At 34.2% G+C, this 27995-nt stretch overlaps 1 protein-coding gene across 1 annotated transcript in view; it reads right to left on the bottom strand.

Annotated features, from left to right (window-relative positions):
* Cdh18 (cadherin 18) overlaps positions 1–27995 on the bottom strand; it is a 213375-nt gene that overhangs the window by 26000 nt on the left and 159380 nt on the right. The window contains exons 7-9 of the mRNA XM_042695205.1: positions 23282–23418; positions 13148–13269; positions 5939–6056 (exon numbers count right to left, since the gene is read on the bottom strand). Coding sequence (XP_042551139.1) covers positions 5939–6056; positions 13148–13269; positions 23282–23418 — 377 coding nt within the window. The remainder of the gene's footprint in view (positions 1–5938; positions 6057–13147; positions 13270–23281; positions 23419–27995) is intronic.

The raw sequence follows: 27995 nt of genomic DNA, 5'->3' as shown, positions 1-27995 counted from the left end.
GTAGGAATTTCTCTGTTAAGGGAAGAGATAATGGGAGATATGAATCGATACCTTTTCGGGATACCTCTCCACTTTGGAGGTAATCTTAGACTAAGTTTATGTGTATATATGTTTATAAGTTTATATGAATGTTATTGTAGTAGAGATTTGGGAGGAACAGTAACTTTGACATCAGATCACTGTGGTCTCACCTATCACTCAGCCATCTGCTAAACCGAGATCTTCTTTCACTACAGACTTTCCTGAACCCAGAGCACAGGGCACTGTGAAGGCTTGAGAGTTGGAGGGGGCAAATGAACATGTATAGAAAACTGAAGCTAGAATCTTATATATCACCCTGCATCGGAATCAATTCTAAATGAATCCAAGTCTGCAATGTAAGACAAGATACCCTGAAAATATTACAGGAAGGGATAGGGGAATCATTAGAGATCCTTGGCACAGGTCAAAACTTCCTAAGTAAAGATCCAGAATCACAACAAATCAGAGAAAAACTAGATAAATGGGGTTGCATCAAACTGAAGAGTTTCTGCATGCCAAAGGACCTAGCTACCAAGATTAATAGAAAGCTAACAGAATGGGAGATCTTTAGTAGTTATGCATCAGACAAGGGCCTCGTATCTAAAGTATAGTTAGAGCTTAAAAAATTAAACCACCCAAAATCAAATCCTCAAAGAAACAACCCCATTAATAAGTGGGTTAAAAACTTAAAGAGAGACTTTTCAGAGGAAAAAATAAGAATGGCCAATAGATACATGAATAGATTTTCAACATCTCTAGCCACAAGAGAAATGCAAATCACAACAACATTGACATTACCTCATCCCAGTTAGAATGGCCATTATCAAGAAAACTAACAGTAAGAGATGCTGGCCAGGATGTGGTGAAAAGATAACACTACTACACTGTTTGTTGGAATGTAAAGTTAATTCAACCACTCTGGAAAGCTGTATGGAGATTCTTCAATAGATTAAACATAGAGCTCCCTTATGACACAGCAATCCCACTCATGGGCATTTACCCAAATGACCACAAACCAGGCCACACTAAAGCCATCAGCACAATTATGTTCATTGCAGCATTGTTTACCATAGCTAAGATATAAAATCACCCAGATGTCCCTCATTGGATGAGGACAATGGAACCCTATGCTTCCATCAGAAAGAATGTCATTGCTCCATTCATAAGGAAATGAAAGGATTTAGAGTTATATTAAGTGGTATAGCAGGCCCATGGGAATGCACGTATAAAGGAAGCCAGTTTATCAATAGTGACTGACATGAGCGTGTTAACAACCCAATCTAATACTAAAGAAATACTAAAGAAAATCAGAGTGTAGCTGCACTTGGAGGATGGAGTTGTGACCATTATAATTACATTTTAAAGAACAAATACAGGTAGTATATCAGCAGCCATTCTCTAAGATAATCATTAGATCATTATTGAACAATATCCTCCATTCCAAACCCGTGTTTCCCAAATATTTAGAGAAACTTCTTAAATGGTTCTAACTTTATAAAATAAAAGCAAAAAAATAAGCAGCTTGGAATTCTCCATGCATGCTGAATGGAAAGCCTAAAAATTACAAGCAAATATCTGCTTACAGGCAATAAAGAACTGCTGAATCAAGGCAATTGGAGGAATCAGCATTCTAGAGAAGGGAAAGATGTTTACAGGTGAAATGTTCTTTGCAAGGAGTTTTTTGTTCTGTGGCATTTGCTTAAATTATGAGCTAGCCAGAAGATTCCATAGCAAATTAGAGACATTTGGGGACTTGGGGAACTGTAATCAAACAGGAAATGAGACATATTGCATAGATATGGCTGATTTCTCCTATAGATATTTGGTAAATTGAAAGGTTATATTGGAAATGTAAAGCTAGAAACCCTATACTGAAAAGCCCTAGAAATCTCTGAAGAATTTATGTGTCTATGTTGATATTAAGCCTATAGTGTTTCAAGTTAAAGACAAAGGAGAGTACATAATGGAATTCCCAGAAGAAAAACCCTTAACTGTCCACTTGTGGAAAGAGAAAGAAATCAGGGACCAAAGCAATATCCTCTGCTCAGAATCAGTTTAAAGTGATAGCACTCTTTTCTGGCTGTCTTTGTGGTAATACAAAGAATAATAGCTAAGAAGTATATCATCATTCAAGTAATTTATAATTACCCAGACTGACAAATACACAAAAAATAAGGCATCTGGGCTCTAATCTAGGAATGGATTTTAATCATGAATGGGTGATTCGACACATCAGAGAACAAGGCCATAGATCTCATTCCTGCCACAATCAAGAAAACACACAAAGACATAGCTTGAACAGAAAATAAAATGTTGTCACTGGTAACAGGAGCAAGAGTAGCTGATGATGACTGAAAACCATAACATTTATCTGTTACATGGAAACAAGAGAATTTTACATGTGATTTATAGCTCTATAAATGAACTCAAATGGTCACGAAACAAAGTAGTGAGTGGATGACATTTTTTTCCTATGATCTGATTTTTGCTTTATAAGTAAGTCTTCAGCACCATGCTGCTGTTTTATGCTAATGTATACACTAACACAAACATGGGTCGCAGTGAGTAATATAAATTAGATCTAAAATAAAGAAACTTTGTAGTGTGATGGAATACTCCAGAAGATATTCCTTTTGCAAAGTTTAGAGGAACTTGAAATTTCTAATTAATGCAGAAAGAATATATGGTAGAAAGATCTAAAGAAAAAGACCAGGGTTGGGAAAATGTGGAGTGCTGCCATAAATCTGGGTACTTAGCCAGTAGTTCTTGCTACTAAATAGAAGATTACCCATGGAAACATAAGAAGGAAGAATTTCAAATTGCTTTGTGGAAATTAATCATCTTACAAGATTTCAGATATACATATTTCTAATGAACCTAAATAAGAGAGGAGATATATTGTATTCATTGACTGCTTTATTAAAAGGCAGCTCCTTTGTATAACTCCTTAAAGATAAAAAATAAAAACACACTTATAGATAAGTTACAATAAACAGGTGATATTACAATACTTCTAATGGGATTTAGTTCAGTCAATCATGAGTGACTAAATGTCAAGCATCACCTGTGAATTTTGAGAACACTAAGAAGTTATTTTGCTCTTTATGTGGGTTTTTGGCTAATGTTTACAGTAAATTTCTTTTCAAGCATTTTTTAACCCTTTCATTATCTTTTATACTTTCAGCTTTCTGGCTTATTAGGAACATCATTGTGGATTTCTTTCTCTCTCTCTCTCTGGAAATCTTTGTTTTCTCACCGATTCTTTGTTATGTAGCTTAATGAGGATGTGGCTACAAGATTGCTCTCTGGTCCTGTGTTGCCCGTTTTGAGTTTATGTCTGCTTTCCTTTCATTTCCTGAGTGTGCTCTTTCATATAAGCAGAAGGCTCAGGAAAACAAAGGTTTTAAATTGTTATTTGGGATGGTTTTCTTTATATTCTGGGGACATGTAAATATCTACTAACTCAGAAAATTCAATGCCAAAGAATCTTAAATCCATAAGGCCTGGATTTTCAATCTCATTTCTTCTTTATTATTATCTATGATTGTCTGTCTGTGGAGGAAAGCCCACATAACTTCAATATTTTTTATATCATTAATACTTCAAAGGCTCCAAAGTTGATACTTTTAATAGCGTTTAAGGGACGAAAAGGCTCAGGAGGTAAAAGGAATGAAGTATAGCACAACCAAAGCTTTGGCCTCTATTTAATTTTGGCTATGTACATATTCCACTGCTGCTTTTTCCATCCAATATAAATTATTTCTGTGTTGCTTATAATTTCTTCAACTCTCAAAAGTTACAAAATAGTTCTAGAAATATGTTGACATATCTTTCCCACAATGAAGCTTTCCATGTTTTCTCACACTTGAAATAGTTGAGGTGATTTAAGCAAAGTCAAGTATTAAAAAAAGATTTAAAAAAATTACATGCATCCCATATTAAGAGCACAGACTATGAGGGGAATGCAATAAAATGGTGACTGTACCACTGATAATATTGCAACATCATTGTCATGTTATGAAAATATATTTTGATTAATTTTCATGTAATAAATTCCCAATTACCATAGTGTTATAGGAGGAATTGCAGTTAGTGACATGCATTTCAACAGCAATAAAAGTAAACTATTTTCAAAGTTAAATTAACCATCTTTCATTTAGCATGTTTACGTCCAAGTCAAGTTTTCACTGTAGAATCATTAGTTATTTATAAATGTGAAATGCAATCTTTATTGCGATGGAAACAACTCAAATAAAAATCTACTAAAATAGAAACATAAATGGCCCTTTCTGTAATTATTCAACATATAGGGAATGCAAAGATTTATCTTTGTGTTATAAATATTCATTTATATGGAATACATTTCTTTTTCTTTTGCATTTATATTGTTTTATGTGTTGGAAATTCTGGGGACAGAACTCAAGGCCTCTTGATTGCTAAGCAGAAGCTCTGCCACTTGACTCATGACTCCAGCTTCTTTTTCTCTTGGTTATTTTCAGAAGATGATCTCCATTTAAGCTCTGTCAGAGATGGGCTATACTGTTACCACTTGGATTTCTCCTTGTTGGTGGAGATGACCTTGCCCAACTATTGATTAAAATGGAATCTCCTGAAAGTTTATCCCAGGCTGCCTCCGTACTGAGATCCTCTTGATCTCTACCTTCTAAGTAAGTAGAATTATAGACGAGTTACTCTTTCTAATTTATACAGAGTATATTTGCATTGTCAAATGAGAAATGTAAAATGTAAATATAAAATGAGTGGGAGATAAGGAGGGATGGGTCACAATGATTAAAAACAAATGTGCTTATTGACTTACTTATGTAACTGTAACCACCTGCTCATCATCTTTTCAATGAAAGTTTTAAAAATGTATAAATACTTAAAAAAATATAAGGTTCTGCAAATAATCAAGTAAGTGGAATTTGTCATACTCAAACATAGAAATAGTATTCTTATTAATAGAGCCGGCCACAATGCAACTGAAAATGCTTGACATAATTTTGTTTTATATGTTCATCTTAACCTTATGTACCTGAATGTATAATATAATAATTTCAATATAAAGAAATATGATAATAAGAGAATGTGTTTTCTAGATATGAGAAAGAGTATACAACATTTACTCCTAAACAGGTGTACTGTTGTTTGCTTCACATTATTCTGAGGTACGTGTTAAATCCTAAATAAGAACATACTCAAGCTAATATCATCAAAGACAGTTGGAAACCAAAGAAGTTGATGTTAACCTGAAAACTGCAAGTAATAAATTGACAACAGACTTCCAAAATACAAAAAAATGACCAAACAACTCCACTATATAACAAGTTTTTCACTGCTACTAAATTATGGGGTTCTTTTTCCTCTTCCTAAATAGAGAACATTATACCAAACTAACATTTTAAAACTACCATAAGATTCTATTAGTAACCAAAGTTTGAATCCTCAGTTTAGAAAAGGTTCAGAAAAGCAAGAAAAAGAAGGAATTTGTACAAATGTCTTGATAGGGTTGATAATACAAGATGAGTTCAAACATTGCATTTCCTTTCATGATTCTCCCTAGGATTTTTTTTTCATTTTTTTTCTCATTTATTTTTTGCCTTCTAGCAGCTGCAGCAGCTCTCATAAACTTGTTTGTCAGCTAAGATTTCTCATACAATTTGCCCAGGACTATATTACATGTACATTCTTGTTTAAAGCAAAACTTCTGAATAAATTCAATGAGTGTTATTTGTACATATGGCTCAATTTTTAAATATAAGCTATTCACAGATCATGACACATTAGCATCAAATTGACTTGGAATGCAGATTTGCAAGTTGTTTGTGGTATATAAAGATAAGAGCAAAACTAATCAATGCTTTTCTCATTTGTGGAAGGAGAAATTATATAGACCAAAAAATATGTCAGTGTTCACCTTCATTGTCCTTAAGAGTGAAGTTTGGGTTCACAGGCAGATGTTCATCAAGAAAGAAGTTAAATCTTGGTCCGTTGGCAAAATCATCTTTATCAGTAGCACTGATGGTGTGAATGACCTAAATAAAATACACACAAAGGAGTAAATTTAATTTGTGATTTCTCATATCTGTTTCAATTATAGAGTATCCCTTTAATCACTAAAATGAAAGATCCTTAACATTCTCCATTCCAACTTGAGTGGTTTACAATTAAACACATGAAAATACTGATTAGCTTGGTCTCTACTGTATTAGATGTGAAGGAAGATAATACAGTACAATTCATTAAAATGTCATTGATTTCTGCCATGGCACAATTATTCTAAAACATTTTGTTTAGAGTCTGGGGATATTGTCTCAAGCATTAGAGCATTTGCTAAATAAGAGTGAAATATTGAGTTGAAACCCCAATAACTCTAAAACAATATATATACATATACATATATATACATATATATTATCATTCACAATACCGCAGAATGAAATTATTGTTAAGATTTTGTTTGAACACATATCTGGGGAAGCATGAAGTATGGTTTTAAAACTCATCAACACTCTTGGGCTGGGAAGGTGGCTCAGTGGTAGAGTGCTTGTCTTGCATGCATGAGGCCCTGGGTTCTATTCCTCAGCAGCACATAAGCAGAAAAAGCCAGAAGTAGCACTGTAGCTCAAGTGGTAGAGCACTAGCATTGAGCTGAAGAGCTGAGGGACAGCGCCCAGGCCCAGAGTTCAGGCCCCACGACTGACCAAAAAAAAAAAAAAAAAAAAAAAACATCAACACTCTGATGTTCAGGTAGAATGGCCTTGATGTATGCTGATCTTTCTCAGGACAAAATGACAGTGAATTCTGGTTTTTATCTTTGTTTCAATCTGTCATTGCGTTCATAATTCAGTGGCTGTATTTTATAGTTGAGAAATTTGAGATGCATAACAATGATGGTGTGCCTCAAATCTCTAAATCAGTAGCAGAGGCAAACCCAGAGCTTTAGGTGATTTATTATTAATCTCTCATGTCTAGTAGTCATGATGATGCCACTCTAAAATCTTTACAGATTTTTCTTTCCTCTTCAGAGAAGTTTTTCTTTAAGTCTTTAGCCCACTTCTTTATCAGGCAGTTGTTTCTTTGAGGACTTGTTGTTGGGGGATTTAATTTTTTGAGTTCCAAGTATATTTAGGTATCAGACCCTTGTCCTTTGTATGGCTATGAAGATCTTCTCCCAGTCCGTGGGCTTTCTATTGATCTTGCTAACTATGTCCTTTGCCATGCAGAAGGTTTGCAGTTTCATGCAATCCCATTTGTCTAAACTTCCTTTGATTTGTTTTGGGGTCTCTATTAAGAAAATTTCGGGGGGGCATAGTTGGGGAGGTGGGGAAGGAAGGGATGGTAGGGGAAAAGCAAAGGGGGAAGCAACAATGTTCTATAAAAAATATACTCATTACCTTACTTATGTAACTGTAAGCCCTCTATACAGTATTTTTACAATAAAAACATATTAAAAAAAAAATCTTTACTGAATGCAAGTTAAAGAACAGAAGAAGTGAAAATCCAAAAAGAAGATCATGTCAGCAGCACAGAAGCAGAAGAAAATTCTGATAGCTATGGCCTGTACAATCTTAAAAAAGTTTTCACTTAGATTCTAGTAGCTCAGGAGGCAGGTGTATGAGGATCATGAAGTGCTGGAAGTGGAAGGTGGTTTTAGTGTGAGCCTTGAACTAAAAAGCTCGGGGACATTGCCTGAGTTCATGCCCCAGGACCAGCACCAATAAACAAGTAAGTGTTCAACTTAGTATTGTGTAGAAAATGAATGCAATGGGAAATCATCAGATTAATGGAAATAAGCAAATTCCATGAAGACAAGTATCACAAGTGCTCCCTCATTTGGGGAAGATTAAGGGAAAACAACATACAAAAACCAAGACAACAAAAGAAACGAGGTCAAGAGAGTTAAATGGAATTACTAGGGAAGGGAAAAGAAAAGTGAGAGTGAGGAAGGAATTAAGAAAGTGGAAGAGAGGGGGTGAATATGCAATAATCAAATATATATATAATCTTACTTAGGTATATGTGTGTGTGTGTGTGTGTGTGTGTGTGTGGAATTGTATGATGAAAGTCCTCATTATATGCAATTTAATATACACTAATAAATTCTAATCAACTAGAAACTGAGAGTTGTGGCACCGGCTTGTAATCTCAGCACTCAGGAGGATAAAGTTGGAGGATACTGTGAGTTTGAAGCCATCCTGGACTGCAAAACAAACAAAATTTTGTCTCAGAAATGAAAACCAACAAATAAAAATTATTACTCTACTGTTTTGATTTGCAATTTGTAGGCCTCTCTTAAAAATAATTAGAAACATAGGGAGAATAGCCCTCTAAAATTGTGTTGCACTTATGAAGCACAGTAAGTTCACTACCAAAAGTGCATAATTTCTGCAAATATTTTGTTCAATTTTACCCTGTTTCAGTACTCTACAAGTGAAATGAATTGGTTAAATGTAGAATAGTTAAAACTTTAAAGTCCCTTCCATGATCAGATTGATGAGGTTGAATATACAAGTACTAGAAATGAGTGATCAGAGAGAATAAGATAAGGAAAGATACATTTCAGGGAGAGTCAGTTAAGACTTTCAGCCAATAGAAGCCAGTAGCTTATTTCATGGGTTCTCACATATCTCTTGTCTTCACACCATTGCTATCAAGGCTTAAAATCTTACATTCTTAGCAAGAGAGACTACAAATTTCCCATTCCTATATCACTGGACAAGTGTCTATTGTTCTTCTGTATGTTATTTCCCTCTGTATTATATGTTTTTAAGCTGAAGAGTTCATATTGATTAGTGTTTGTTTTCTTCTTCCAGTTTTATAACAGCCAGTCCCTGGTTAGATACATCTCTCCTTGTTCTGTTATTTCCACTCTGAGTAGCATGCACTATGGGTAATCAAAAGCAATCAGGCCATTATTCTCAAGTGCATGAGAAGCTTCAAAAGAGTGCAGAGTTCCTTGTCAACTGAGGAACATGTTCACATTCTCCACACATCAGTTCTCAGTGTAGGGGAAAGAAAAGCAATGTCTACTTTTTAGTTTATTTTCAAGGATAAATAAACCTAAGTATTTAAATTAAACATCTTATGTTTTCCTGAACCCCTAGAGACCTCCTCCACTTAGACATGAGCACACATTTACATATGCACAGGCACCAATAGTTAACTTTCTGTTCTTCCTTTTTTCCAAAAACAAACTTGCTTTCATCGTTATTCTTCATTTATTAAGATTCTGAAGGCTCTGATTCTACTTTTACCATGATTCTTTATAAATACAAGTTCAGTTGCGATGGAGAGATAGGCAGAGAATAATTCATTTAGATACACAATTCTTTTATATTCCCTGTTTTCAGTTCAGTAGGGATTATGATTTTCATTTCATTCCTAATTTGTTTTCAAATAATGTTCATGCTTTCTTGCTAATATGAGCCTGATCTATTTGGTAAACTCAGATCTTCTTCAAACAAATGTATCTAATACTTTTCTATAATTTTTTTGGAAAGATTTTCTGTCCATTATTATAGAAGTTATCCCAAACCTGAAGGAGCTAATTCACTGGAAATTTTTTTAACATGTTTCTTATTGTAAAAATACTTCACAGAGCTAGGGGCCAGTGGCTCACACCTGTAATCCTAGCTACTAAAGAGGTTGAGATCTGAGCATCCCAGTTCAAAGCCAGCCCGGGCAGGAAAGTCCATGAAACTTATCTCCAATAAACCACTAGAAAACCAGAAGTGGCACTGTGGCTCAAGCGGTAGAGCGCTCTCTTTAAGCTGAAGAGTGCAGGGACAGCACCCAAGCCCAGCGTTCAAGCCCTGAGTTCAAGCACCACGACCGACAAAGAAAAAAAGAAAAAAGAAAAATACTGTACAGAGCGGTTACAGTTACATGAGCAAGGAAATGAGTACATTTCCTCTCAAGAAGGAAAATCTCAACTTCATTGACATGTCAAATATTTGTCCCACTGATAAATATTGTCAAGCATCTATGCTTTAATTGTTATTTATAATTCTAGAATACTTTCGAAGGTCTAAAATAAGGATAAGACAAGGAAAGACACGTTTTTAAGTAGTGCCAATGAAGAAAGTCTTTCAATCAAAAATCTACTTGGTGTATCTCCTTTTTTTCCTGAATTCTAAGACATCTCTTAGATAGCATATTAAATTTTTATGTTTGTTTAAAAGTTGATTTTCCTGTCTTCAGGAAGCAGGAGTTACATTTGTAATTACTTCAGATACCGATAGAAAACATATATGAGAGTTAATTATGTAAGAGAATTAATTTTTAGTATGCTTAACTTCTTGAAGAAGTGGCAGTTTCCTGACACTTCTCCACCTTCGAAGTTGTCTGACATTTGGGCAGAATTGTGTTTTAAATGCACTGTTACCTATGCTTTCTGTTGTGCAAATGGCTAATCAGGTGAAATCCTTAGGGAATCCTGTATTGATTTTCATTTCTTCAAGGCACTAAGTTGTTATCTATTACATAACAGATCTAATTAGTGCATAAAATGTTTGATTATTTTGAAAGATAGCACACTTATAGTTTACAAACTAGTCTGCTTTCAAAAGCAAACATAGAAATCCAATTAATACTTGGTTTTCATAAATAAATTCTATAAAAATATTGATGATGTATCTCTTTCAAAAATGGTTACTCTCCAGTCTGCAACTGGATTAGTATTAGGAAGAAAATTGGTAAGAGACATAAATTGATATAAACACTAGTGTTCTATCTGAAACCTTCCTTTTAAAAATTCATTTACAATACTCAGGTTTGAAATCAGGAGTTTGGACATGTTAGGTATTTATTCTGTCACTGAGATTTCAGTGTTTAATACATGAACTACTTTTTGCATTTTAATAAAAAGATGATTTCTAAGGAATAAATAATGCCTTGCTTAAATTAATCAATGAGTCTGGTCAATAATGCAATCTTAACTAGGATCTGCATGAATTCATTTCATAATAATATCAATTTTGTTTAATTAAAGGATCTGAATCTTTGATTAAAAATAAAATCTCTATTGACGTAGTAAACTTCTTTCCCGCAGAGTTATAGTGATAATAATCTAAGTATCAGTGATTAAAGTTATTTCAAATTTTTGTTGTTGTTTTTAGGTTTTCTGAATTCATGTGGAATGAAAGTAAAAAGAACAGATAAAAGTCACTAGAAAGAAGACAAAACACTCTGCAGTTCAATGTTTCTAACAGGATATCTACTTTGTTTTGTATATACCCATGTTTAGAAAATGATTTCAAATTTTATATATTAATCATTTTCTCATCATTACTGTTTTCTTGTCAGGCACTTAACATATTTTATTTCAGAATGGTTTTACTACCTCAGTTTTCACTGATACTTGAATTGACCTAGACTATGCTTTTATAGTGGATTAAAACTTTCAGAAAAGCGAATATTTTTGCCATAGACGAGATCTTCTTCAACATATATATGTGCACATTGTTGCACATGTAGATGAATTTAGATACACAGCATCAATAATGGTAATATGTACAATCTGACACCATCATGGAAAGAGGATATATCCTTAGAGTTGAGCAATACAAACACATTCAAAAATTTATTCTACTGACCAATGTTCTATTACAACTCTGCATCAAAACACAGCTCTCTGAAGAACTGCTATCAATTTGTTCAAAAGAAACAAGAAAAAATGAAATAATAGACCCAGACATATGTTCTACTGTAAAGAGTTTATTATCAAGAGAACTTACATTGGCACTGATTTGTCATAATACAAATATTGCAAACAACACTTAAAGATAACTTAAATTCATTTGGATGAAAGACCCAGAAACATACTACGGTATCAAGGTAAGGAGCCAAATCATTTATAGTTAAAATAAAATCATACAATATTGAAGATAAAGTGGTACCTACCATAAACAATTTTTTAATGATTTCTATTTCTGGAATTTGTTCCTGGTAACAGTGCTATTTCAATTGACTCATACATCATAGATCCTTTAGTAATTGACTTTCTTTTGTAAATAGTAACAGTTTCTTTGTAACTTCCTTCAGGTTATGGTTTCTACCAAGTGTTTGTTCCCTGTCACTGTTGTCAGTATTTCAGGTCATCAGTTTCTTACAATTTGTACAACCACTAACCCATTAAAGGATTTCTAAGTTCATTCAATTTAGGATCAATGGTGAATCAAAATTAAATAATATTACTCAGGACAAGTTTTGTTTTTCTCACAGACTGACTAGCAAGTTTCATTTGAGGGGATTTGTTGAAGTACCTGCTGACAATAGAGATTCCCCTCATACCAAGAACGCATGGTGACAGCTAAGAGCTATGTGTGTCTTTGCAGATTTGAACAATCCTGATATGGTTTAGTGAATGCTGACAGGAACTCAATGCTGCCACCAATCCTGTGAGACTAATTGATACTTCTAGATCCTCTAGTGAGAACAAGGCACAGCATGGCATGACTTGGAGAGTCAGAAAGGCCACATAGAGACGTCCTACCTATGCACAGTGGGAGGAGATGCTTGTTTTGTTCTAGCTGTGTATGTTGCATCGGTTCTTAAAACAAAGAGAAGACAAATGCACATTTCTCACCACTTTTACGGCCACCTTGACTTTCCCTGACATCCACAATTATTCCTGCAACAAGCCTTGTGATCCAGTGTTCTTTCTTCTCTCTCTACCCACTAATGTGCATCTTTAACAACTAATCACCTTTTAGTATTAGCAATTCTCATCCCTATTTATATGATTTCCTTAGATTTTGGCAGCTAAGGGAGGCAGCCCCTCCTCTCCACTACAGGCTCTAAGTTTCATTAGGACCCAAAAGTTGTTTCCTCCTCCTTAACATAGCACTTCAACTGGAGCCTTCAAAACATTCATATTGGCGTGACGGACGGTTCATGCATAGATAACTTCATTGTTCTGAATTACATTTGGGATACGGGGGAAATTTATTTTCTGTGTTTCTCATAGAAATCTATTTGGCACTTAAAATAAAGCCTTATAAAATTATCTTCACAGAGTAGAAAAGCTATACTAGGGGATTTGGAGGATTGTGCCCCAAAATAATAGAAATAAAGCTACTTAGGTTTCATCCATTCAAATGATAGAAGGAACCAATTAACTTACCTGGCCAGGCTTAGAATTTTCACAGACAACAATATCATATTCCCTGGCAAGTACAGGGGGATTGTCGTTGACATCCAGCACTCTAATACCCACTGTGACATGGCTCAGCAAAGCAGGATTGTCTGTAAAATAAACACAGATGTGTTGAACATTTCCTTGCAACTTTAGAGGCTGGGTTTAAAACAAATCTCCTTATTACTGTAGCTTCTCACTAGCTCCATACGCTATAGCAGGACTTTTGGCAAAAGACAACTTCATGAAGACATTCTTTGTTAGAACTAATTAACATAGAAAAATGAGCACCGAGTCTTGACACAAATACTAAAATTGTGTGTGTGTGTGTATAAGTATATGTGTGTATATATATATATATATATATATATATATGTGTATATGTATATATATATATATACTTATATGTGTCTCTATCCCATTCACTGCTTTTAGAAGCTTTAGTTATTGAGTTATTGACCTTGAATTTGAACATTCAACCTATTCTTCCTGCCTATAGATAGATTTGCTGCTGTTGTTGTGGCTGCTGCTGCTGTTGTTGTTGTTTTTGTGAACCAAAGAAATCTGCTACTGAGCAACTGAGAGACAATTGTCAGAACTGTGAGCTGTCAAAGTCAAAGGAATAAACAATGGTTTCATCCATAATCTAAAAGTAAAGCATAGTGATTGTTAGGAAAAAAATCACACCAGTTTTAAAAAGTTCAATGTCTAGAATCTAAACAAACCCAGAGAAAAAAACAAATGAAGTCTTTTGCACAAGTGCTCATTTTCTTCCTAGCAGAGAAGATATGCAGTGTGAGATGTTAAGACACAGTGGGGGAATAACATCAAATTTACATAGAATTAACATCAAATTTACATAAAGCTGGTATATTTTGAAATACTATATTCAATACTATAAATGTGTCTTAAGAGTGGTCTTCACATTTTCAGTAAGTTTATTAACTTCATTATGTAAGCAGGAAGAAAGGCAACTTTTCATTTTTCATAAGTTATGGCTAGAGATTCAGAATTTATAAGAAAAAAAACTAACGGTAACACTCAAGTTCTTAGTTCCATCTTAATTTGTATCTTTCTTATTATTGATTGTTTCTATCTTCTAAGAATTAAAACAAAATTTTAATGTATGAAGAAGTAAGAATAAGAAAAAAACATTCACATAGATGAGTTTAACAGAAGAAAAGGGAAGCAATATTCTAATACATAATTTACTAAAGCTTAGAAGAAAATATTCTTTCAGAGAAAGCATTTTACTTAGGTGTTTTTGCCTAAAGTAAAAAAAAATAGTTCTCTTTTGTGCACATTTTATCCTAAAATGCATAGGAGAGAGTTAGCTTTTTATAATTTATAAAAATTTTACTCTAATGCTAGATAATCCAAATAACGACAGGTTTTAAACATTCCTATAATGCACAATATAAATAGAAAAATCTAATCACTTTGACTACCTTAATAAATTTATTTCAAGAAACATTTTTTAATTCAGCAGTGATGGTACAGAAGGAGCAAGGGATGGAATAAGAAGGAAAGGAGGTTGGAAAAGGCAAAAAGGAAGGGAGGTAGGAAAGAAGGAAAGCAGGAAGGAAGGAATTTCTGAAAACAAATATTATCTACTTTTATAAACTAAAGAACAAAACATGCAAGCATATTTTCTAATAATTTATCACACATCCGTATATCCCTAAAGCAATAAAAAGACAAAATGCCAGCGTATGGCATACTTTGTCTTCCCACCCCACACTGCACTATTGGGGTCAGAGGTAAGGTCCTTAAGCTTATCATGCAGAGGTTGTACCTGCCCAGCCAACCTCAACCCCATGCCCATTATTGTTTTATTTTTCAAATAGAATCTCACATCTCTGTTTCGCCAAACAGGATGATAATCTTCCTATTTAAATCCCAACATAGCTCAGCTTAATGTTATAACCCTCTGTGCCCAAATTTTATTCTGTCCAAAATGGAGCCCCATGATTTATTTTTTTCTTGAGCTTGTCTTAACTGCAGTCTTCCCAGTTTCTATCTCCTGACTAGCTAGGATTACAGGCATGAGCCACAGTGCCCAGCTGTATACATTATTTTTAATGGTGAAAGTTAACAAGATTAATGAGTACTAAACCAATCTTGTTTTTTTAGTATAATTTTATTGTTATTATACAAAGACTTATTATACATAAGTCAAGTAATAAGAGAATAAAAGAACTTCAGAATAAATCTAATAAAGAATGTGAAAAAAAACCTATGCAGAATACTTTATTGAACTTCATTAAAGATCTAAAGAAATTAGGAACTATATTATGCCTGTTATTAAGGAAACAATATTATGTCTGTGGTTATGGAAACAAAACATTGACCTCTTCAAGATATATGCGTGTAGTCATTTGATCTAATATAAGTCTAATATACATATTTTATTGTGAAAATACTGTACAGAGGGGTTACAATTACATGGGCAAGATAATGAGTACATTTCTTATCAAGCATTGTAGACTCCTTTGTTTCCCCTTCTCATCCCTTCCCACCCCTCCCCACCCAAACCTCCCCCCCACCCCACCCCTTCCGCACCAAAGTTGTAAAGTTCCTTTTCAACATAACAACTTGTACAGCTCAAGTGAAAGAGGTCACTGATATTTGTAAGCATTAAGTTAATTCAAATTTGAGGGAATGGAGAACGAAGAGCATTATAAAGGAACCAGGGTCTGACAAAGGGACGGAAGAGGAAACCCTCAATATGAGGGTTTGAGGAAAGGAATGAGAATATGGGGGAGGGGGAAAGTTCTTCAAATTGTATTGTGTGCATGTCGGGAAATACCACTCATTAAAATCCTCTTATAGTGCAAATCTATGCAAATAAAAAAATAAAATGATAGAAACAAAATAAACCACTTTATGACTTTATATGATAAGTACTAAAACAACCTTATTTTTAAATATAATTTTATTGTTATTACACAGAGGGGTTGCCATTTCATAAGTGAAATAATAAGTGCATTTATTTTTTAGACAATATTACCCTTTCCTTCTGTGCACCCCAGTTTTCCTCTCCTGTTCTTGACTATAAGTTACATAGTTCATTTCCCCCATAGTGTATACTGAAAACCATGATTGCCTTTATTCAACCTTCCTCCCTATCATTCTGTGTTCCTCCTATCCACCCCCTAAAATATAAATAAAGGAAATTTAAAGCAAAAACAAATAGTACTAGCACCATTTACTTCATAGTAACAGAACAAAATATTTATGAAGAAGCAAATGTGAATCAATTATCATGGGCATGCATTACATAACTTCATTCTGTGCATTTATCCATTATCTTGTCAGCTTGCAAAGTGTATGCTCATTCTTCACAAAGTCATGCTACAGATGCCATGTTGAAGGAAATTATTTAAAATTGCCCCTTCATACCCCAAGGACTTATTTATCCCCAATTTCACATAAATCTTCTCAGACTTCTCTGTGTATTGAGTGTTCTTGCTTGCAAGTAATGCGAGTTAAAAGCTTTACAAGTTAAGCTGTGCCTTTGATCTTCAAAATGAGCACTGTTTTTTTTTTTCTTTTCTGTAAATCAGAACTGAAAAGCCACAGCAATTCACTTCTATTCGAAGTGAACTACATTGGTAGGATGCAAAAAAATATTGATTATAAACTAATTTGAAAAGAGTTCACTATGAGAAAACATTACAACAGGCCCAATTAATTATTTTGAGGAATTTAAATAATGCAATGTTTCCTTTAGTTTGAAGAGTTCCCGGTTTTCCCTTATTTTCCATCTCAGTTTCTTTCTTCATAACGGACTATGAATTGTTTTATCTTTCCTATTGGTTTAGCAGATAGAATTCACTTTGTTATCAACCCCATTGCAATTCTTTGAACTTACATATATAAATTATATTTTCATGCTGCCTACAACCCAATCTTTTACAGCTCTTTGAAAGTCATTTATGACACTAGAAATTAATTGATTTCTGGTGAAGGAAGAAATAAAAAGAGATTTTTAAGAAACTTTAAGTATAGCAGTACTTCTAATACATCCAAAATTCTCTGAGAGTTTCATAACTACCTAATTTTCTCCTAAATTGCAACATAATTTAAGCAAATCACTTTACCCATCTTCTGCAGACTTTCAAGTTAGACTCCAGAAATCCTAATCCCATTATGTTCATGTAGCCCATTATTTTGTATAATATTTAAATAAATCACATAATTACAGTAACAACTTTAAAAAGCTCAGGAATAGCGTGCCAGACAAGAAATTTCCTTTTGTTGTTGGTATTTTTTAAGAGTAATTGGTACCATCTAGCCAATGGTCATGAATTCTACAACTGAACAGCATATGTAAGTTTGTCAGTTTCAGTCATCAGAAAGTAGAGGGGACAAAGGTAATCTATTCTTGTGAAGGGAAGAGCACATCTATCATGAAAGTCCCCTCACTTACTGGAGTTCAGGATGATATCAGAGACATTACAGAGGGAACGGATTGTTGGTTAGCATTTAACACTCAGTGATTGTTCAGACACTCTTTATCTTGCAGGGGGACTGCATCCTGATAAACTCATAAGCTGAAAATATAAAAATTGTACTGAAGACATCTAAGGTAGAAGACATGATAGCTTAGCAACAGAGTCCTGGGCGATTATGATCCAGGTATGGTGACTGCATGGAACTTGCTGTTGCTCAGGGTGTAACAGGTCATCTCATTAGAAGTTCAGCATTCAAAATTCAAAGGGGAATTTCATACAATCATAAAGCAAAATATTCTGTGTCTACCTGGGCGCCAGTGTATTGTCTCATGATTGTAATCCTACCTACTTAGAAGGCTGATATCTGAGGACTGTAGTCCAAAGCCAGCCCAGGCAGGAAAGTCTTTAAGGCACATATTTCCAGTTAACTATCAATTATCCAGAAATGCAACAATGGCTCACAGTGGAGCACTGATTCTTAGCACAAAAGCCCAGGGATAATGCTTAGACACGGAGTTCAGTTCTGAAGACTGTCGTGTGTAGATGCGCACGTGCGTGCACACACACACACACACACACACACACACACACACACACACTAAGTCTGACAACGGTTTACAGTATAAACATAGTCATTCATTCAGCGTATGGGATCTTGAGTATTATATTTAGCCAGCCTGGGAAGAAAAATCCACTAGACTCCAATTTCTAATATAACCAGCAAAGTCAGGCTGGAGATATGGCTCAAGTGGCAGGGTCCCAGTCTAGTGAAAAACTGTGGATCTCTGAATTCAAACTCCAGCACTGGAAAAAATGAATGAATGAATAGATAGATAAATATTGTGGAAGTAACAAAGTGTAATTTCTCTGGTTAGGTGATGAGAAAGACAGTCGTCTCCACATTGCTCATTTGTTAATAACTTGCTCTAAGGTACTATCCACCATTCGGTCAATGTAATCTCCAACCTTGAGGAGAAGTCTATGAGGGGAGGAATGGAATTCCTTTGTTAACAGCCAGTAACAACCTGCCAGAGGAGTGACAGATGCACAGACACATCCTGAGATGACTCCAGACCCAACCAAAATATTCCAGAGAGGGAGAGAGAGACAGACAGACAGACAGAGATAGAGACAGAGACAGAGACAAAGAGAAGAGAAAGAGAGACAGCAGAGTGTATTGTTGCACAGATAAGTTGGGTGGAGAAATGATCAGTGACTATACCCACATATTCAATGTGTCTAATACAATTGTATTAGCCAACATATCTGTACCAATAAATTTAGTAAGCATTTATTTGAGATTATTAGCATGAACAAAGACCTTAGATATAATTATAATTGCTAACTTTGAGAAGGCATTCTGAAATGTCTTTTAGAGTTCACTATTCATAGCACATGCTGGAATTTAGGTCATATACACGAAAGCTGTATGAAATTTGCCTAGGAAGTTGAGAAAGTTTTCACAGATGTGACATTTGAAATCATTCTTAAAGGTAAATAATGATAATGTAGAGCAAAATGAAAAGCAGACAGAAAAAACAAAAAGGCTCATAAATTACTGAAAAACATAGCCTGATTCCTCCATGCTTCAGTTGTGACTGAAACTATGATGGTCACTTTTCATAGAATTAATGTGAGAACATCACAATTAGACTCTGTGTGTGTGTGTGTGTGTGTGTGTGTGAGAGAGAGAGAGAGAGAGAGAGAGAGAGTATGTACATGAAGGCATGTGCATTTTTCATTAAACTCATGGGGAAACTAATACCTTCATTATCTTTAATATCAAATTAAGGCACTCTGTAGAGTATTATTATTATTAGTATATAATTAATAATTATTTATTATCTGGGTAGGTTAATTAATGCATGCTTTAGTTAAGAGATTTTAAATGTACCCTGCTAAAATGAATGGTAATCAAGGAACAGAAAATTCCAAAAGAAGTAACACATAAAGATAATATTATCAAATGTCAAAAAGGAGGATAAGAAATGAAGAGTGCTGAATAAATTTGGTCCTTAGACACTCACTCTATAGCTGTTATTAGTGTGTAAAGATCAACAGAGATTACAACAGACATATTTGGAATTTCATCAGATGAAAAGTGAGTCATTGAGTCATATCTTGTATGTTTCAAGGAAAGTGTACTATTTCCTAGAAAGAATAACCCCCTCCCTAACTCTTGTAAGCTATTGTGGGGGATGGCTGGCAGAATTCTAAACATAACAGCAGAGGAACCAAGTCTCTTAGTTATTCCGTTAAATGATGATCTAGGTTGCAGTGAAAAGATTTGGAAGAGAAAATTAAAGTTCTAAGTCACCCAGGTGATCTGAAAATATGCAGGTTATTATGGTATGCTTAATGCAATCAAGTAAACCCATTGAAGGAGAGACTTTTCCAGTGTGTGGAAAACCAAAGTTGAAACCAGAGAGATTTATCTTGAGTAGGACTGATGCTGGTTGCAGAAGATTAAGGCCAATGGAAAGAATGTGTTCTGAGTAGATTACAATCTTTATTTTTTATTGTGAGAATAAACTAGAGATAGAGGTGGACCCATTGCAACAATGAGACTAAAATCTTAAACCACCAACACTTGGCTTTAAAATATACTTTCAAATACGGTAAGTGTATTTCCAAAACAGAAAATTATTTTGATAATGTGGCTGATGTTGAAGTTAACAATGACAAATTTAGATGTGTGTAAGCAACAAAAATAGGAAAATACCCAATCATATTAACAGACACATGGCCAAACAATTAGTGTAGGCAAGGGTACTTTTCTACAAGCAATCTCTTTGCATGGGTACAATATCTTAACCATGGCTTATTCTTTCTGTACACCTGTTTATGATTAGGATTAAATTATATTTCACTAATGCCCAATGAGGGAGTTTCCTAGGCTTCTTTATTACCACCTATAAAACTGAGGAAATTACACTTTACTGTATACTTTTACTTAGTAATAATACATTAACTGAATTCTCTCAGAAGCACTAGCAAATAGTAAATAGACTCATAAATATATGATTAGGATATTACTTTACTAAAAACAGATATTTCCTTTGATAACAATTGGAGTTTTTTCTGATATTCATGAACTCATGTATATTTATAAGATTGTTTCCACTTGCTACAACTCTGTTTTAGAATTGGGTACTGAGTAAGAACTAACATATAATTTTTATTTGAATACTGATCTCCTGAAAAATCATTCACGTTCCAATAGCTTTTTCTGATAATTTTGCTTCTTCACACTTCAATTTATAGTAATGTTAGAATTGAATACTTATTTGGATAGTCTTGGATCATGAAGGAAACATTTTGGACATGCATTCAGATGAGTTGGGGAGGGTGGTGGTACTGGCGTTTGAACTCAAGGCCTAGCAGTTGCTAGGAAGTTGTTCTATAGCTTGAAGCAAGTCTCTAGGAGATTTTGCTGTAGTTATTTTTTCAGTAGGATCTCACATTTTTGCTGGCAGGCCTGTCCCTTGGCATTCTTATTTCTGCCTCTTGTATAGCTCAAATATCAGTTATGCACAGTTGTGTCCAGCTTGCTGTTTAAACCATGGGCCTCCATCAGCAACCCTCCTTACCTCTGCTTCTAAGGTAATGTTGAGTGCAGGCCTGAGCCACAATGCCTGGCCTCATGTGATGACTTTGAAGATTAATATGGCCCAGAATGGCAACAAATGTATCCTTTATTCATCCATTAAAATTATTGAATGGCCCCACACTGATGGCTCACACCTGTAATCCTATCTCAGGAGGCTGAGATCTAAGGATCGTGGTTCAAAGCCAGGCCGAGAAGGAAAGTCTTTGAGATTCTTATTTCCAATGAATGACCAGAAAACTGGAAGTGGCACTGTGGCTCAAGTGGAAGCGCGCTTGCATTGAGCTAAAGAGCTGAGGGACAGCACCCAGGCTCAAAGGTCAAGCCTCACAACCAACAGAAAACAAACAACAACAACAACAAAATAATTAATGAATGTTTGTTTTCTATAATATGGTTAAAAAAAATAAGCTAAACAATAGCCACCTGAGATGATTATGCACACACAAAATAATTCAGTGAAAAATAATTGTAGCACAAATAAGATAAGCAGCTTGAATTATAACAAGGAGACTGAAGTGTATAAGTACATAAACCTCAATGAGGTATCTATCACTTCTTCCACACAATACTGGAATTTTAAGTCACATGACAAAAAGTGTTGGCTGAAACAATTTGTATCTCATTATGAAATGGAATTACCTCACTGGAAACAGAAAAGCCTGGCATAACAACAGAGAAATAAAATTGGTAGACCCATTCCATAGAATAGTTTTCAGTAATAGAATTGGATGAAATATTTATGATACTAATTATGATATTGAAAAATTATGATATTGAAAAATTATGATAGTGAAAACATTATACAAAATAAAATAGACTAATCTCAAAGTGCTGCATATTATAAACCTTATAACAAGCAGCAACAATAGACACGTCTGTAGATATGTAATAATACAAATTGCTTCCTAAACCAGAGACACTTGGAAAATTTCATCTAAGGGAAGCAGAATTGCTTAATAGAGAAATAAAACCATATTACATTCTAGTTTTAGAGGCACAATTCTCTGGATTTCAATGAATGATATACATCTAAAAGATGAATTATATACTATAAACATATTTGAACAAATATGTTAATATGTTTTAATGTCTTCATTTTTAAATGTTGACATTTTAATTTTCCTTTAGGGGAAAAAGGAAAAATATTCATTTTATACAGTATTATTTTTGAGTATAAACTATGCCAGATATAATATATTTTTGTTTCTGCTAAGAGACATAAATATACTATTGAAATATTCTTAAATATTTATGTAATTTTGTCAGATAAATCTAAACTGGTGGTAATTACACTTCATTATTGTCATAATACTCAATCAATCACTAATTTTATTTTTAACACAATCACACCCACCTTATGAATCTGTAGATTATTACTGGTATTTATGCTCATATTTTCCCTGAATTTTCAGGGTATTCATTGTAATACAAAATATTCATGCTGGACATCAGCTTAAAGGTCATCTTGAGTTTTGTATTATATATTTCTTCAAGCTAGCTTAACTCTACTATTGAAATTCCATGAATTTTCCTTTTACTCATCTTTTGTTTTCAAAACTGTTCCATATGAGTATCCTTCATGTAGTAAATAAAGTGTAATCTCATGGAAACTAAAGTCTCTTGGGATATAGCCCAGTGGCAAAGTGCTTGCCTGGCAGGTGCAATATCTTGAGTTCAGTTCCCAGAACCCAAAAAAGGAAAAGATCCAAAACAAAAGGGAACAAAAACTAAATAATACAGTTAAAACAAAGAAACAGACTCCTCTCCCCACACCCCCAACTGAAGGCCTCCCAACAAGACAGAGAATCAAACACTCAAGGATGAGGACTAAAATCTGTGTGATGTCAATTTCCTACCACTAGACTGGAATTAAAGTGGAGAAAAAGGTTTGAGTCTATTTCCTGTATCTGGCAAAGAGGAGATGTGTCTGACATGTTTTGTATATTCTGCTAGTTTCTGCCAGCACAAACAAAAATAATTGGAACTCTTCTGTCTGGGACATCTCTATACAAAAACTTCATGTGCCAGTGACATTTTGCTTATGATAAAACTTACCATTTTCTGAAGCAGAAACTGTGATATTGTACCAAGGAGTTTCTTCTCTGTCCAGAACCTTTGTAGTCTTAATTGTTCCAGTATTGGCATCGATGTTGAAAAATCTGTCCTCTTCTGCATTGTAGTCAATGAAGTATCTAGAGGAACAAATATAAAACTTCAATAGCAAGAAAGAAAAAAACATTTGAGTCTTTATCTTTGGGTTCATTTCGCCTAACATCAACTTGTCTGACCGTTTCTACTTGTCCCAGACATATACTAGTTGTTGCAATTAAGGGAAACCATGGGACCTATGTTTCTTTGGGCCTGGCTTACTACACTTAATATAATTTTTTCCAAGTCTTTCCAGTTCCTAAGAAATGGGGAAATGTCATTCTTTCTGATGGAGGCATAGAATTCCATTGCGTATATATACCACATTTTCTTGATCCATTCATCTACAGAGGGGCATCTGGGTTGGTTACCTATCTTAGCTATAGTAAATAATGCTGCAATAAATGTAGCTGTGCTGGTAGCTTTAGTACGGTCTTGTTTGTGATCATTTGGGTAAATGCCCAAAAGTGGGATTGCTGGGTCATAGGGGAGCTCTATGTGGAGTCTTTTGAGGAACCTCCATACTACTTTTCAAAGTGATTGAACAAGTTTACACTCCCACCAATAATGCAGTAGGGTTCCCTTCTGTCCACATCCCCTCCAGCATCTGTTGTTATTAGAGTTCTTGATTTTAGCCATTCTAAGTGGGGTGAGATGGTATCTCAGTGTTGTTTTGATTTGCATTTCTTTTATGGCTAGGGAGGTTGAGCATTTATTCATGTGTCTATTGGCCATCCTTCTTTCCTCTTCAGAGAAGTTTCTCTGTAAGTCTTTAGCCCACTTATTGGGCAAGTGTTTCTTTGAGGATTTGTTGTTGGGATTTTATTTTTTGAGTTCCAGGTATATTTTAGGTATGAGACCCTTGTCCGTTGTATGGCTAGTGAAGATCTCCCAATTTGTGGGCTTGCTATTGATCTGGCTAGCTATGTCCTTTGCCAAGCAGAAGCTCTGCAACTTCATGCAATCCCATTTGTCCAACCTTTCTTTGATTTGTTGTGTTTCTGGGTCTCTGTTAAGAAAATTTCAGCCTGTGCCAAGGAGACCTCGGGTTTCTCCTATTCCATCCTGTAATGTTATTGACTCCAAGGTCTTTGATCCATTTGGAGTTGATTCTTGTGCAGGGTGATATATAAGGATCTACCTTAGTTTTCTACAAGTGAATAACCAATTTTGCCATATTTGTAAGATGATTTTTTTGTTGGTTTGTATATCCCACCCCCACGGTATAACCCTTGTTTTGACGGTATTTGATGTTGGTATAATTTGTGGAGGGGAAGGGAAAAAATAATTGTTTAAATAAGCGTACAGATGGACCCATTGCAATAATGTGATATACAAAACCTTATGTCACATTGGGGGGTGGTGGGAGGCAGGGATGGTAAGAGGAATGGTAAGGGGAAACAAAAGAGGAGGCAACAATGCTTGATAAGAAATGTACTCATTACCTTGCCCATGTAATTGTAACCCCTCTGTATGGTATTTTCACACACACACACAAAAAACTTAATAATAAAAAAAAACTAAAAAAAACTTCACAGTGAATGTCATGATGTAGAAAATAGGAGTGAATAAAGAGACATATTTAATGAAATATATTTATTTCATAAATGTATTTAACTGTATTTTAAATTTCTCTGTTTCATTAGAGATTTGCACACCAACTTTACAATTTTGTGGAACGTTTTATCTATGGTTCCTGTAATAATGCTTAATTAACTTACAAATTTTAAGAAATAAATGTCTTACAAAATCTACAAATAAAAGTAGACAGTATCAACAATGTGCAATGAGAGTAAGATAGGAAATAAGATAGTGAAACTCAGATATCAGAGATCAATTTGCCTTGGAGTTTCATCATAGTAGAGATGTGAAGATAACTCTACACTTAGCACAACATCTAGACCTATTATATCTTCCTCATAGCCTCTGGTAGGGCTGCCTCATGAAGGGGAAACTGAAAGAATGCATCCCTGTGTGTAGCAGAATTGGCAAGTAATGGTTGGACTCACTCTAAGATCTGCATAGGGCAATTGTGAACTAATTTAAAAAACATTCAGTCTGGGGGTTATTCTTCATTTAATATGGATAATTAAGATGCCGATGAGTGAATAATATTATTAGAAATAACTATGATAAAAATAGATCCAGATTTTTTTCCCAAGGACTGTTTAAGGAGGAAGCTTATCACTTTTTCTTAAAACTTGTAGTACCTCTTCCATCTTTTTCAGTCTTTTCTACAGTAACATTTCATCTAGATCTGAAAGTTTAAAAACTAAACTGATTATGAGAACAGTGATAGAGTGGTATTTGAATTAGAGGAAATCAAAGCCAAAACTTTAAGTTAAAAGTCTGAGTTGATTAGTAAAATGCCGAGGCAAGTCAGTGTGTCTGCAGGACGAATGAGCCAAGCTAGGAGTTAGGGCAAACAGGCCTTGGGACAACAGAAGTTCCACTCTTTGGTGTAAGCAATGGGATAGCTTTATGTAAAAGAAATAATGAATTAACTTAGTCTCTGAAAGTATCACAGAGTATTTTGAATCTTGGATGGCAGAGAATGAAAAATAATTCAGAAAAGAAATGAAGTCAATAAAGTCAACTGAAGGTGAACAAACATAAGAAAATGAGGGGAAAATACACAAAATAAGTTATGTTAGATCCAAACTATATGTTTTTGTGTCTTTAGTGTCTTCAGTAAAGAGGAAAACTTACAAATGCCTCATTTATGTTTGTGTATGTATGCAATCCTGCATACATAAGCTAATTTGCTGAGATGCAAAATAGAGTTAAGGAAAAATCAAGTGTTAAGGGAAAACAGATGAGAAATCTATTTCTTTGACATACGATGGCTGAGCAAACTCAGAATAACCTTGAAGTTATATGTGAATACAAGGAATATATATGTCAATACAAGGAAAATGTTAGGACAAAAGGAGGAGCAGCATAAGAGTGCTGGTAAACAGGAAAGTAATGTGACAAGGAACCCAAAATAACTGCAGTAACAATCACAGGAAAAAATGATTTTTCCTGGAAAAAAGAAAATAATAAAGTAAAATAATAAGTCTTGTATAGATTCGGCCAGATGAACATTACAGAATAACCTGACAATAAGGTATCTAAGTATTGGCTTTTTATTACTATGTGCTTATGAGCATACTGAATGTGTAAGTATAAAATATATGAGACATGCTAATTTCTTGTTACAATTTCCTATAAAGAGCTGAGTTTTGGCACTTCTTTTCTAGTAGCAAAAATACAAAGCAATGTTTTTATTGAAACGAATGATTTATTTTGAAAGAAGAAAATTCATAAATAGGTAAAAATGTTAGGATTTCAGAGTGCAAATATAGGAATTATCCATTGAGATAATGAGTCTTTTTATCATTTGAACATGAGAAATATGAAAATTTTGGATAAAATGCAATAGAAGAAATTGTGGTAATGGAAATGTTACAAAATTCATATTTCACAATGTAACTTGTGCATGAGTAGGACATCCAAGTATACTGAAGTTGAGAAGCAAATTACTTTGTACATGTAATATCTTACCACAGTGCAATGTGGTTTTGAAAATGGTAATTAGCTTCTTGTTCTATTTTATCATTTAAAGTTAGCTGACGTCATGCTATTTATCAGAAACTTTGTTTTTAGTTATTTGTCCACATCTGAATACTGGAGAAACATAATCAACCTGAAAGGTCTAGACAATAACTATCAAGAAAACCTAGAATAAATCGCTGTCAAAGTATTCCTGTGAAATATGGTAGATTACATGTGTTTTTGAAGAACTCAGTCACTTCAGAAATCTTCTAGAGAAAATGAGTTTTTTTTCTTTTTTTTATTATTTATCTAACTGCTACATATGAAAAGTTTTTGGCCAAGCAGTTGCTTGTCTGTAGTAGTTTCACATTGTGCTTTGTCCCCCTTAACATTAATTATTTGTAGTTTAATAACCTTTTTTATGTGTCTTATGAAAAATTAAACCTATGCTTTCCTAATAGACTAGTAAGCAGGATGGTAGGCATATACTCATAGACTTACATGATTTATTTCTTACTTTTTATGTGATCCAGTTCTCCTGGGAAATCAACATAGAAAGACTAAATACTGTGAGATGTTTGGCCCACAAAGGACTCTTCACACAGCTGCAATTGAATTTTGACTCAAGTAGAACTAAGTAGTTCTGCTTAACTACCCTTGGATTTCTGCCCAGTCATGGGGATACTAATTCAAGAAAAGGATAAAAATCAATGTGAGAGAAAAGGAACAATTCAAAGTTATTTTTAAGAAGAAGATACACAATTAATTCTAATTTTTAGAATTAAGAATGACATTTACCATAAAACTGCTTACCAAACATATAATTTAAAAAAAAATGAGAACTGGGAATACAGCCCAATTATAGGGCATAGGCCTAGCATCTATAAAACTCTAAAACAAATCACTAGTAAGTAAACAAATGAATTGTCAGTAGGATTTTTTGTCAAATCGTTTTCAAAACAAAACTCATTTGATTCATATGCTCTCCTAAAGTAAACACATATTAATTCTTCATGAAATTATATATCTGTATGTAGGCATAATCTAGGCACAATTTGCCTGGTGAAGTAGGTCCTAAATTGAG

This window comes from Dipodomys spectabilis, unplaced genomic scaffold (assembly GCF_019054845.1).
Source record: "Dipodomys spectabilis isolate Male_0828 unplaced genomic scaffold, ASM1905484v1 ptg000179l, whole genome shotgun sequence".
NCBI classification, from domain to species: domain Eukaryota; kingdom Metazoa; phylum Chordata; class Mammalia; order Rodentia; family Heteromyidae; genus Dipodomys; species Dipodomys spectabilis.
The sequence above is the reverse complement of the archived record's forward strand: the minus strand, read 5'-3'. Positions and strand labels throughout refer to the sequence as shown.